The sequence below is a fragment of the Charadrius vociferus genome, unplaced genomic scaffold, assembly GCF_000708025.1.
Source record: "Charadrius vociferus isolate BGI_N301 unplaced genomic scaffold, ASM70802v2 scaffold78, whole genome shotgun sequence".
In the NCBI taxonomy this organism is placed as follows: Eukaryota; Metazoa; Chordata; class Aves; order Charadriiformes; family Charadriidae; genus Charadrius; species Charadrius vociferus.
The window spans coordinates 1,577,371-1,592,005 of record NW_009649927.1 but is presented as its reverse complement, the minus strand read 5'-3'; the positions used below and the strand labels follow the sequence as shown (position 1 = coordinate 1,592,005).

General features: G+C 35.5%; 1 protein-coding gene across 1 annotated transcript in view; it reads left to right on the top strand.

Moving 5' to 3' along the window:
* The window catches only part of SIPA1L2 (signal-induced proliferation-associated 1 like 2), a 90,193-nt gene that overhangs the window by 58,800 nt on the left and 16,758 nt on the right, over positions 1–14,635 (top strand). The window contains exons 13-16 of the mRNA XM_009891145.1: positions 1,321–1,709; positions 5,334–5,558; positions 8,145–8,298; positions 11,007–11,226. Of these exons, the coding sequence (XP_009889447.1) occupies positions 1,321–1,709; positions 5,334–5,558; positions 8,145–8,298; positions 11,007–11,226 (988 nt within the window). The remainder of the gene's footprint in view (positions 1–1,320; positions 1,710–5,333; positions 5,559–8,144; positions 8,299–11,006; positions 11,227–14,635) is intronic.

Here is a 14,635-nt window from a genome sequence, read left to right as displayed (position 1 = left end):
TAATTTCTCTTGGCACAAGGAAATGCATAAAATGATCCTAAGCTACGGCTGTAGTGAACTCCGGGCAGTTCAAGATGTCTGTATCAATAGCTGTTGTCCAGATTCTCTCTTGCTTGCAGGGTCAGGAAGGTACCTAAGCATGTATGTTCAGCAACATACAAGAAATTTTTGGGAAGGCTCTTACATGCAATACGTCTTCTGAGGCTAATTTTATGCCTTTGAGCTTCCGAGCCCTGCCCTTCTTTCCACTTTGGTTCCATTTTACATTTACAGTAAGAGGTGACATGGCTTTTCTGCAGAAACCTTTCTCCGATCTCTCTCCTTGAAAAACCTGCTCATTGTATTTTTATCAATTGTTCCATTGTTTTTAAGATGCAGCCATCTTGTAAAGGTTAGAATGAATGCAAATGTAACCCTTCCTTTTTTTTCCTAAAACAATTTTCTCAAGTTTTGAGGCCTATTAATTTCCACATGGAATAGAAATATCATTTCTGGAAAGGCTGCCTTGTCTAACTGCTGCAGTGTATGAACAACAGCTATGTTTGTATGCATCTGCTAGGAACGGGATCTTGTAAAAAAGTTATTCACCCTCCACACTTATGTTATACCTAATAGAAGTCCATCTGCCCTTATTCTGGCTACTCTGTCAGATAGATAAGTTAATCCAACTGTCTATAAAATCTCTTTTGAAAAAACAACAAAACCCACCAACTTTATTGACACAAATGCCTGACATAATTATTCCACTTCAATAGCTCTGCATAGCTTAGGGCCCTCTGACTTAAGTTACTTTCATCTGGTACGCATACGTCACAATTGGCTTCAATTTAACTAGCCACACATCTAGTTGAATTTGATCCATAAGCTGCATATTTCACCTACACTGAGAAAAAGCCAAGGATAATTCAGTCTTTGGTGTTTTTCAGGTTTGCAGTTGAACTTGTTTAAACAAATAATTACCAACGCTTCTAGCTTTAACAAATGCTTATTTTAACTGTTCAGGAATGCAACTTTATGGATGTTAAGCAGGCCCTATAATTGGAAAATTCAAGATTTAAGATTTGCCATAGAAGATGGAACTAGAGCCTTTTTATTTGCAGTGACATCAACTTTTAGTGTGTCTAGTCAGTTATGCAATTTATTTCATAGAAACTGGTGTTAACGTGATATAATTTACTCCTTTCATACTTTGCAGTTATAGCATACTGTAAAAAATAATTAAATGATCTTTGAATGGCACAAATTCAGTAATTTATATGAAAATACACATTTTACTATTTAACTTGAGGAGGGTCTTTTTTTGTTTTTCTTCTTGTTAAGATTGGAGACAAAAGCTGTTCAAGCCACTCAAGCAGCAACACCCTATCCAGTAATACGTCCAGCAACAGTGATGAAAAACACTTTGGTTCTGGAGATCTGATGGATCCTGAGCTGCTTGGATTAACATATATAAAGGGGGCTTCTACTGACAGTGGAATTGATACAGCTCCCTGCATGCCTGCTCCTCTTCTCGCCCCTTTGCACCTTGCTGGCAGCAGGTCTGGAGTACATTGTCGTACTGAGCAGTGGACAGAGTCTTCTGAAACTCCTGGGCCGGACGATGATCCAGCTAAAATCTATGCTGTTCATAGCTATGCCTCTGCTATTTCTACCAGTCATACAGCTGAAGGCAGTATGGGAGACCTAAGTGAAATTTCCTCTCATTCCAGGTATGTGTTTCTTACAAACTAGAGATTATGGATTAACATACAGAGAACTGTTTTTCATTGTTGTTATTCTGTTTACCTTTCTTTGAAAGTGCACTTAACTGATTTTTATAATTTTGTTGTGTCTAAAGGCCCATATGAACAATTTTCAGGCAATTTTTGATGAGTCTGCCTAAAAAGCTTAGGTAGCCATACTCCCAGATCTGATGGAGACTTGATATGTGACCTTGTGCACATTGCTTAGGTTTTTAAAGTTGGGAAACATCCCTGAGTAAAAGTGAAGTTTACACCTAGAACTTATTTCACATATTTTTTTCTTTTTAGTACAGTGCAACTGGGAGTTAATGCTGAGAGAAATCAGAAAAATTACAATGGACAATTTTTACATATAATGAAACTGCATTGCATAGAGTCCCCCCTAATTTACATTGTTGTGAAGTATGCTTTACATTTTGTTTGCTGAACTGAATTTTCAGTGGATTTTCAGCTCTTCTTTTTGTCAGCAATGGAATGTGTGCGTAGCACATCTGTTGGAAAGCACATTTTGAAAGTACACTCGATGCTTTTATCTCCCAATTCCCATTTTATGGTGACTTTGAAGTTGAAGCTTTAGTCTATGTGTTAAGGTTTTTAGTCTGTAAAGGATGGAAAGAAATTGTTGTTCTTTCCCTCCGATTTTCCTGTTTCCAATGTCAAACAGTACAGGAAAATAACCAAATAATATCTTGTATCCTCATTTCTATATATGCTTGACATGAGTGAGTTAGTCTTGTGTACTTACTCTGGCTTATAGATTTCTTTTTTTCACAAGTTGTAAAAGATAGTATAGACTATTGAATAGACTAGTGTGAAAACTAGGTAAATGCGGTTATGTTAAGCTTTCCCTCCCCCTGTGATAATGCACAAGCTCCAGTTTTAATCTGATTTGTGTGCATTGAGATTTAATTTTATATATTGAGACTTCTGAAGTGCTAGAAATAAGCTCTGTGTTTCTAGGACTTCATCATAATGAGCTGAAATAGATTTCTAATGGATAGAATATGTATTCTCAGCACTTGTGTGGCAGCTGTCATATTTAAAGTGCCAGGCAACTATTAAGTAATCTGCTGCTCGCGTCTATGGAATACACATTTTATGGATTAATTAAAAATTAAAGGGGGAAAAAAGCATATAGATTTTAAATGGGTTTACCGAGGCATTTCCAAAGTAGTAATTATTGTTCAGATGACAACTCACATTAGGATTGCCCAATTCCACTTTGGCAATAGCAATGTTTTCAAATTATCACCTTCTAATTTGTGTGCCAAACCCAAACCCTTTTGGTATAGGAAAAATGTCAGACTTGTTATGTGACCCAACTGTTTTATTTAAACATTGCTTACATATCCTTCAAATTATGGTGGAGTGATAAATAATTTTGCAGTTGGGTTTAAAAGCTGGCATCACCTATACAGCACCCACAGGCATACATTATTAAAAACATCTTATTTTGTAACTGTGATGCTGCAACACTGATGTGTTCAAATAGATCTAAGGAAGTTGAGTTAACATAAAAGCGTGTGGTATCTATTGCTGAATCCTATATATATTTTCCAACGGGTCAGACACTGGGTTTGTATTTCTTCATAATCTGTAATGATGAAGTTCTAACACTGTTGAGGCATTCATTCACAATTATTTTATGAATGTTAAATAGTAAACTTGTTCTGCAGTAGCTAAACAGTGTAAAAGTTCAAGAAACAAGCCCACAGACTGGTGGAATGTCATGAAGAAATGTTGCATTTATAGATGAAAGTTGTATTGTGTTTACTGAATAGATAAAACACAATGCATAGGAAAGATGCTGGTTGGTTGAAAGATACTGGTCTGATTCTCTAACGTCATCAGATAAAGAACACCCTGAAAAATGCTACTACTGTAGTGTCTGAGTAGGATTTACGGAATTAAGCCTGCTGTGGGAAACAGTATCTCAAACTGCAAGACTGACTTGAGCTATGCACAACATGGTCTCACAGCTCTGTTATTAATGGTTTTCTCTGTCCTATTTTATACTAATTATGCACATGAAATATCAAATACCTTCATGGTACTGTAGCTGAAACAGTTTAGCTTCATTGCCTTTAATTTTGCTTTGCTTCTTACGTCATAGAACGTCTTTTGGATCCTAAAAATATATACTGCTTGTTCCAACCTTTGCATTGAACTCATTGTCCAAAACCAGGCTTTTATAGGCGTTTACTTCTTCACTTCAAAAATATTCCATTATTTAAAACTTACAGAATGAGGTTTGGTGCTCTATTTTTCTTAAATTTAGTTACAAATGGAAGTCTAAAGTCCTCTGGATAATGTCCTTGCTGTCGATCTGATGTATTTTACATTGTGCTTCAATGTTGCTTCATCTTTAGTTTTCTGTTTTTCATAACTGAATTATTTTCTTCACCACATCTTTACATAATTTCTTTGCATATTTGTAAGGATAGCAAGCAAAAAAGCTTTTAACATCACCTGCATTATTTTCTTCCCCCAAAACCTCATAATCTTGTTTCCACTTTTTGAGGAGAAAGAGGGAGGAGAGAAAATAAGTTGCTTTTAAGATTAAATGCACATGCTAACTGTGATCAAAAGTATTAATCCATTGCCTTAATAATTCAACTTTCTTACACAGTAGACATTTTAATTTGATCTAATGACATCCATGCATGTGCATTGCTTATATTTGACTCTGCTTGGACAGCAAAATAGCTATGTCTGTTATGCTTTCAGCAACACCTTCTGGTCCTCCGTGAATTAATCCAGTCCTCTTGGGATTACATTAAAAGATAACACTGTGTTTGCTATTTTTAAACCAACAACGACCAGAAGTTAGGAGCTGCTGCTTCAGGCTCCAGCCTATGATTTTAGGCAAGGTACTTGGTTTCTGAATGCTTTGCTTACTTCACCTCCAAGATGAAAAGAAGAAATTTATTCTTCAAGGAAATGTTTGCTTAAGTTCATTTTGAACCATTTTGAGGGTCTTCAGTGAAAGGTTTCATTAGTGCCTACTAGTGCTATTATTCTTAATAAAAGAGGCAATTAAAATTATCCAGAGGACTGTTTTTGTTGAACTGAAATTTACTTCTGTTAATATTAAATTCTCAATGGTACTGAATGAAAAACACAGTTTAAACTGGCATGAATTGGCAAAATTAACATGAAGTGGAAAAGCACATAAGTTTTATAATTAGAGAGGTATTTGGGGTAATTCCCTATGTAGTTATTGATGTAAATGGAATTATACCATTAATAATGTCTGTATATATACTTACTTAAAATTGCACACACAAATTATATATGTCTTGAATTTAGTCTTTTAATTTTAATTCATATCGGTTTGCATTGGCATTTCAGCAAGTTGAATTATATACATCACTAGTTTTAGAAACTCATCACAATTCTCTTCTCAGAGATCTTTAATGTATACACTGCCAGTATATAGAAAATGACTGTACCAATATTGCTACGTTGATTTTAACCTTGAGAAAAACTTACCCTTAAGAATTATAGCTGCATACCAGGCAAAGCATTCCTGATTTGTTGTTGTATAGCAGTTTTCATGTTTGCTTTTGTGTGTTTTCTTTACTTTTCCAGTGGGTCACATCATTCAGGAAGCCCATCAACACATTGCTCGAAAAAGAGCGGCTCCCTAGATACCTCCAAAGTCTATATAGTGTCACAGAATAGTAGTCAACAGATTTCTGGGTCCGTTTCAAAACCATACCACAGACAAGGAGCAGTGAGTAAATATGTCATTGGATGGAAAAAATCAGAAGGAAGTCCTACACCTGAAGAATCTGAAGTTTCTGAATGCCATGAGTAAGAACTCTGTTTAACTTTGTTGGGGAAAGAAGGGAAAATTTTAAAATAGGATAGAAAAATTAAAAATGACAAATTATGTTTCACTTTTAAATGTTTATTGTTTTTTTCTGTACCTTTATGTATCAAAAGTACATTAAAAAAAAAAAGACAAAAGAAAATAGCTGCACAGGATACTGTTTTCTCCTCTGTTCTATCCAGCTGCATCTTTTTCCCATGTGTCAAATAAAGCAAGCTGACAGAAATTTCTGAAAGTGTGTAGGCAAAAAATGTATGGCATTCTGAATTTCCATTTTGAATCTCTAGGAAACAATTGCGAAGGTACAATTGCATTAAGGTCTTAAAGGCCTTTTCTGCAAATCTTCAGGAACTTTAGTTAGTTGAAAAAAGCTTGCTTCCTGACGTTTCTGTATTAAACCTTGCTACCTTGTTGCCTATTACATCAACTCATACCTTAGAGATGGGAGAGATGACCATAAACATATCGGTGATCTATAGTAGATAATTAAAAAAAAAATAGTGCCAGTTGGGGGTATTTTAGTGGTTCTTTGGTATCTTTTTCTGACTTTATTTTAATGAGCAGGTACGAACTGGTGGTTAGGGCCCTACAAGGAAAAGATGTATCTGACCCTCTCTTCATGAGACTGTACAAAATGTGCAGGCTTCAATAAAACTACACATTTCTTCTGGCAAGTGACATATAAACAACAATGCTCCGAACAGTTCTAACGAACAGCTATATGTACAGCATGGGAATAGCTCATGAGAAATGTGTTCTTAGGTGGAGGAAAAAGACTTGCACTCAAAGGAAAAGATAATAGTATCTCAAATGTAGATAAAGATTATACTTTCCCAGTGTTGCAGCCGTAATAAGTAATGTTTGAATCTGCTCTTCAAAACTAACCTTTAAATTCCTGTTATCTTCAAAATCATCTTCTCAGATAACCTCCTTGCTTTCTTTTTGTGCATAAGCTATTCATTTCTGTCTCTCAGTAAATCATAGTCAGCTCTATATATCTTGATAAATTGACAAGGTGACATGCAGTACCTGATTTTCAAATGCTTACTATGGGATTACTCTTTGTATAAAGGGAATGGCTTATTTGCATCTAATATCTCATTACATATATGTGCATATTTATGGCAAGATTCATATTTAAAAATAGAAGCTAGAATATATGTGCTATGAAATATGAGCCTGAAGTTAAGCTCTTAAATTCCTAATTTTCAAAAGTAGATGTTACTACCTTTCTATCCTGGTTATTTGTGTTTCTTTGTGTTATTGCACTGGCGATTTCATCCCCCACCACCCCCTGTGTTTTAATTGCTTAAATTATCCAGTCATAGTAGTATTTGCACTTAAAAAATGGTGACTTCATTGATTCCCAGAAGTTTTTGCATTTTGAAGTTGATGAACTCCTGAAACAATTTCTCTTTATTTTGAATGGAACCCTTAAAACAAAATTGCATAATGAATCATGATATTTAGGCTGGAACCACAGCAATTTGGAAGAGTATCTTCAAGAGCTAGTTCTATTTAAGAAGTATTAATTGAATATGGCAACACTTCATATATCAGAAAATATTTTCAGATTTTTCCATAGTGTACAGCATTGCTTCACCTCTTTCTTTCTAGGAAAGCTTTCTGTACATCACAGAGAGGAAATCTCTCTGAAGATAATTATGTTGAAATAAAATAACATCTCTAATTAGCAATGATGATGAAAATCAGGTCAATTGCTGAATGTTGTGCCACTATAGGATATAATTCACTGAGAATTACCCTTTACCATAGCAAAGCTTGTTTCCTCTCTACTGAAGACAGAGTCACTGATTATGCTGCACTTGGCAATAAGTAATGGCTTCAAATGTATGTTCTCTGTGATTGGGAATCTCTAGTTCCTTTGATTGCATTTCCAGAGTAAACCTCTTAAAATTCTGTCTCTCCTTGCTCACTGGAAGGAAGCTGAAAGATGATAATTCAGTTTGACAGTCTTTTGTTGACTGTAAATACATTTTTATATGCTGATAATTAAGGAAGACAGCTGTCCTATTTATCTAAAGAGCTTTATGAAATTGCTGATAATAAAACACACTTGGCACATGGCACAATCGATTACCAATATACTTCAAACATTGCCATTGGTGAACATAGTCATTTTGCCAGGTTGTGAAGGTGGATACAATATCACACTATAAAATATTGATTTTCTTATTTGCTAAGGAATTAAAAGTTAAAATACTTTGTGATGAACTATCAGAAATGTATAAATACATCTTTAACAATAGAGAAATGCAGTGTGTATAAAAAAAAAAAAGAGGCAAGCTAGGAGAAACAAACATTATGCTTTTTTAAGTTGTTCTTTAAAATTCCTAAAGTTGATTTTTCAGTGGTTTAAGAATTCTGTTTTGGACCCACAAACAGTTTCATGAATATAAAATGATTGAAGAAGTGTTCTAAATTAGTGTGTGCTGTATCAGGAGATAATTCTAACAATTTTTACTTTGTGACAGAAAATGAGTGCAGTCTTTCAACTCCGAGAGCACTATTGCTTCCCTTGCTAAAAACACCAATTGTCTCAACAGAGTGTATGATGATATTGATGCCGTGTCTGCATCGAGTCCACTCCAAACTTCTGTGAGGAATGCCATTGTTGAAAGCCAGCAAGTCTTGTCCAAAGAAGATTTTCTGAAGTTGATGCTGCCAGACAGCCTCTCTATGGAGGAGGGGAGAAGAAAGGTTAGCTACTTTCTTCAGCTCTGTGTATCTCAGACATGGTTATCTTAGAAATGAATTTCTGGTATTCCCAAAGTTGCTGTAGAGAAGGCAATATCATTTTGTACAAGCTAAGTATGTTCCATGAGGATGCTATAAATACTGACCATAAGTCCCAAAATATCATTTCCCACAATGTGAAACTGATATCTAGTTTGATGATTATGTATGAAATAGAGGATTTGTTTAAGTATGTCTTTGCTTAGCTTGAGCAGAGACAGGTGCAGGTTGAGAAACTTAATTCTGTTTGAAGTCTGAATTATGATTTCATGTAGGTATCAGTGGCAGGCAACTGCTCAAAAGGCATAATTGTCAGTGCTAGTGGAGAACATACATCTTACCTTTATAGTATGAAGACAATGGGTATTGTTTATGGGTATATAATTTAACCATTGGTTGTATGGGTATATAATTTAAAAGTTCACAAAAAGCGGATAGAGAACTTAAATTTTACTACTCCCCAAGGCATACATGATTCTGAATTCCATGCTTAATGTGGAATAAAGCACAAAGCAATTAAATTACTTGCGATAATCGTTACACTTTGATATTAAGTCAATGCTCTCTTAACCCACTGTGTTTATACAATGTGCTAATTAGCATAATCATCATGTCTGAACAAAAGTAACACATGGGAATCCTCTAAGTGCAGGGTTGAATTTAAAATTCAGATCATATATATTTTTTAACGTGCAGTATGTTAAGTATGCATGTTGTGTGTTTGAATTCTCATGAATAATGTCCTAGAGGTTTTTATGGTTTATGATTGATACAATAATTGCTTTTCTGTGATGATTTCAAGAGCTGCCAATGTTTCTGGCTACCTAAATAAGAGACAATAGGGATGAGGAGGTGTGGCCATCTTGAGATAAGTTACTGCTGTCCCCCTTCCCCTCCCAAGACACCCAAACAAAAGCTCACTAAGTGAGAGACCGTAGGCCCTGACTCGTAGAGGATCCTCATCCGCAGGACTCAGCAGTATCCAGTTTTTGATTATGCCTTCATAGAGGGTAATAATCTTGGTGTAGGTGAGTTAGTGACATTTGACAGCAAAAGCCAGAAAGGAATTTTCCGAATATGTAAGATTCTACAGATCAAATCACACTCTTGATTTTATCTTCTTCATAAATCAGGGAATAATGAGCCCTCTAGGTAATGCTTAGTTTTTGTCACACCCTGAAAGGAAACTCTGTAAAGGTCCAACACTAGCTAGTGAAAAACCTGTATAGACAAGATGCAGTATGAGGTTGAGGAGACTTGAGTAACAGCCAAGCATTGCAGCAGGATGCTTGCTGGGAATCTTGAGCGCAGGAAAGAGGATCAGAGACCCTTCAATTCAGAGGGTTTTAACCCTTTGCCTAATGTGGGCCCTAAGTAGGCTCAGAGTCTTTTGGTATTCTTTAACCACTGCTTATAGAAGGATACCATATGTCCATTCATTTAAGGATGCTGTGTATTTCCTCTATCCCTTCATTTAGGAATGCTGTTTATGTCTATTGTTGTGATCATTTTGCATAAGTGTTAAAATCAAGTTTTGGAATAGGCTTCTTCCCACAGCCTGTATCTGTTTTGGGCAAATCTCTGGAACTGATTTAGTATTTTGATGCTTTTCTAGACTACAATCTGAATATCTCCCTCAATTTTCTCTGGGACACAGTTAAGCATTCTAACAATTGACCGTGTTCTGTACTGTCATCAAGACAGATGCTTTCCTGAACTAGCACTATGAAGTGTATTTTGTAAAGACCCTGTCTTGTGGCATGATTGAGTGTTTCTGTGTATGCCTTTTAGAAGTATTCATCAGTGAGCAAGTTTTGTCAGAAATATAACAATGTAGATATCTCTAATTCTATGCTATATTCACTGTTTTAAAAAGCTACTGCTCTTAAGCATACATGCAACTCATAATTAATTACAAAGAAAACAGGGCAGGACATTAAATTGTTATATGCAGGACAAACCAGTCAAAATAATTAATGCAATAACTGACATTTTTAGGTGCGCAGAATAACTGGATTTGCAGTGCTAAAGAATGACTTATGAAGTTGAATGGCGCAGTTTTACAATACAGTAACATCTTGTTTTAGTGTAGATATTTGGGTTGTTGTTTAAGTAACTTTTTGAAAGGCATGAACAGTTTTCACTAAACTCTTATCCTCTTTCCTAAGCTTATTTTGTGATATCTGGAGAGATGCAATGTCACAAGTCACTTTTATCATCCAATGAATTATATTGCACCATATATCAGTTCAGAACGTTTAACATTAAAGCATAGTCATTTCAAATTAAAATCATATAGTTCTATATATAGTCTTGATTAAATGTTGCCAGACTTGGTAACCTTATACGTATTTCTAGAAAACATCGCTGTCGTAAGGCTATGAAGGTTTCATTTAATAATTCAGTATTAATAAAACTGTGCAGTATCTGATAAATTCATGGTGATATGTTCCAAAATATCAAGAGGAAGTACGAAAATCCAGTTCAGTTACTCTCTTGAGGCCCCAGTAGATCTGATATGGTGGAATAAATCTCTGATCTTCTGTATTAGCTCAAGAATTCCAGAGTGCCTACTCCAAAAAATACTTCCAGGAACTGGTGATGGGATATGATTGTGTTAATTGTCTTAACCAGTAATCCATGTTCTTGTATCTTCATATTTTGATGTTTAGTTTTCATTTTATGGAAACCTTTCTCCTCGGAGGACACTTTACCGTACCCTATCCGATGAGAGTATATGTAGCAATCGAAGAGGATCTTCATACGCTAGCTCTCGAAGTTCAATGCTAGACCAGGCCTTGCCAAATGATATCTTGTTCAGCACTACTCCACCGTATCACAGCACATTGCCTCCCAGAATGAGCCTGACTCCTGGAATGGGAAATCTGAGAAGTAAGTGATGTTACTGTCATTGCTGAGTTTGGAATATTTGCAATAAACTCAAACAAATCACCAAATACTAAGTTAGATTTTACTTTTAAGGTGAAATAATGAAATGTGTAATCAGTGTTGTAGATATCCTAGTAAAAGCATATTTGGTCAGCAGTACGTGCTTATGCTTGCCTTAGTGATCAATTCAGATTTATCATGTTTGGAGATTGCATTCACTTTACTTCCCCCGAAGTTTTCATGAGATCAGTGATAGGCAACAAACATTTGTCTGAACGTATTTCTTGTTATCATTGTATTTTCCAGTAGTGAGCTAATTAAGCCAATATTTTTTTTAATATTTTTATTTGTTTATTTTTTGTGTGCATTCAAATTACTGAAATATTCACAAATATATTCAAAAGAATAGCTAAATGGGACAGCTTCTATTTAGGTGATCCTTTTGGTAGCATCTTAAAAGGAAACATACAATAGTTGTCGTCATCTTAAATTTCAAAACTGAATTTGCTCATACTTTTCTTTAACATGTAAGTAAAACCTTTGGAAATAACACTTAATTTTTAATGGCAGGAAAAGAGTACTCTGGGGTGTTAAATTAAAACTATCATATGAAGGTATCTCTTGTGAGGTCTTCATGAGCAAGATCTTTATGTGCTTATCTTACAATAATTCCAATATAGAGTGATGAACTATAAAGTCTGTAGTAATTTTGTGGAAAAAAATGAATTAAAACTATGAAAATTACAAATGAAAAAAAGGAAATTGTGAAAAATATGTATGCTTATATACCACAGCCCAAACTACACAGCCAGATACATATATTTAAGCTACATATCCATATTTATATATTCAATAAGAGTGAATTGGTTTTTGAAAAAATGCTAAATTATTTCGCAAATATTTTAGGCTGACCTATAGGGGACACCCAATCTAGAGGAAAAAAAAGGCACTTTTAGTTAGCTACTTTAATATTGCATTACAGCTGACCACAATTTAAAAAAATAGTAGATCAATTGTGGACTCTGAATTCCATAGTTAAGAAGATGTGGGTGGATTTCTTGAAAGTATTTTGTAGGCGCATGTTCAGAGATAAAGCAGACAGATGACTTAATAGAAATAGTAATAAAAAGGGCTCCGTCATTCATCGTGTCCTTCAGGAACTAGCGGTCACTTGCTAACTTTCAGAAGTAAGCCTTAGATACAAAACACGCTTCTAGTTATAGGGGCCTCAGCTATGAGACTGAGTTTTAGTCACTAACCATTGTTTAATTTTAAACTGGTGTCGCAACCAAGTGCTGAATTCCTGCTTCAGATGGGAATGCATGCTTGGTGTACCTTTTGCCATTCTAAAAATATTCTTCTATCAGAGTGAAACTCTACTATAAATGTAATATGAAAAGATTCTTTGCTTTTACTGACAAAGAATGAAGACCCATTTTGTTTCATTTGAGACTAATTCAGTAGATTTTGTAGTCTATGCAGGAGCTATGTATATAATCAGGCATCCTGATTGCATTTCCTTCTTTTACTATGTTAAGCCTGTGTCTTCAGAGCCATTTCTTGTAAAGGTAAATGTGCAATGGGATCAAACCTTCAGCCTTCTTTTATTCTAGAGCTTGACACAAGTGCAATGGTGAACACTCAAGCTGTATGCCGCTCCTCCAGCAGTGAAATTTTAGTGTTTTGTGTATTAGTTCTGTCTTAAACGCTATTTTCCATTCTTGCTGCTTCTTAGATACAGAAAGTTATTTATACACATACCTGGGAAAAAAACATTAAACTAGTATCCTGTCAGTCAAAATGAAGCTGGTTGTTGATATCTGAAGTAGTTCATGCTATTTTCATATACAACCTCTATTTTCTGCTTCTGGTTTTGTGTTATAAAAGTGCCTTTCAGTACAAGCAATATAGGATCTTTTATGATGGCTGTTTCAAGGCAGATTTAGTTGGTTATCTGTAATTATACAATGAAAGCAAACACATCATGACTTGCCCGCCTTTATTTTTGAAATAAGGTTAGTCAGTATCTCCATGTAAGAAACTAACTTTGGCTCTTGTTAGGAAGGTTTTCGTAGTTGGTGCATAGCAGGTATTTACATTCTGTAGCAGTGGTGATGTGAGAGGTTTCTTTTTCATTTATAATTTTAGCTTGAAGTTGTAGTTCCAGATAACAGGATTTTTAGCTGTCATACTAATGTCTTTTGTAAAATACATGTGTTTGTGATCTTAAAACATTTCAATCTTACTGATATTTAATGTTTACAGAAATCAGTGGAAATAGTGTGGTTTTGTCTGGAATTCTTTTTAGAAAGATACATTCTTGCATGTTATTTCCCAGCATGTGGTACATGAAATAGCGGCAGCACCAAGTCTTGTGAGATCCCTCTAGCAAGGAAAAGAGTGTGATTAATAGGTAAGCAAGGCAGCGCCAAAACCAAACCATAATGGGCAACCTGAAGGGTTTCAGTTTACTGGGAAATCAGAATTATCAGACAGAACAACCATTCAAATATGGAAACAGAAGCTTCAACTGTGTGCGATGTTGACTGTGGGAAGGAGATGAGAAAATGAAGCTATAGGATTTTTTTGTTATTTTATCACTGGGGGAAGTGAAAGAAGAGTTGCTTTCAGCAAAGCCTAAAATGCAAGCTCTGACAGTTGAGTGCTGTTGATTGCACACAGTACACAAATGTGGAAAGGTTTATTTCATTTTATCTTATTTTTAACTTAAACCAGAAAGCAGAGCTCATGTAGCTGAGAACTCTGGAATTTTACCGTAGGGACATTAAAGATTCCTTAACTGAGACAGTGCTGTTCATGTTGAGTGATTCTAGCATGCCATACATGGTTGCAGGTACAAATCTATCCCTGCTTTGCAAATTCATGGCAGCTGAACTAGCAGGGAAAGAATGAAAACAGTGAGAACCAGTGATACAGAACTGGTATGCTAACAAAAATTGGAAACCCGGGAAGACATGTGGAGGCAATCTGACTGACATTGCAGGCACCGTGGTCCACTTGTATTGTGAAACACAAAAAGAAAGGGGAAAGAAAAATGCCCTATGTGATACACTGCCATGACATTCCTGTGAAAGGAGCAAGGTGCAGGAAAACTTGCAATGAAGAGGGTCATAAGGAAGGGTGTATTTTGGAATAATATACTGACAAATTCTGAAAGTTCTCAGATTATACATGCCATAGGGAAAAGGCTGCCAAAAGTGCAGCTGGTATATCTGCAGTGATGTTATTAGATGTAAGTATATCTTAAAACTGGCTTAGTATGAGTGTTAGCTTCAGTCCAAAACTAACCTCATTGATAAGAAGCATAGAATCATAGAATGGTTTAGTTTGGAAGGGATGTTGAGATCATCGAGTTCCAACCCCCCTGCCATAGGCAGGGGGGGCCCCCCCC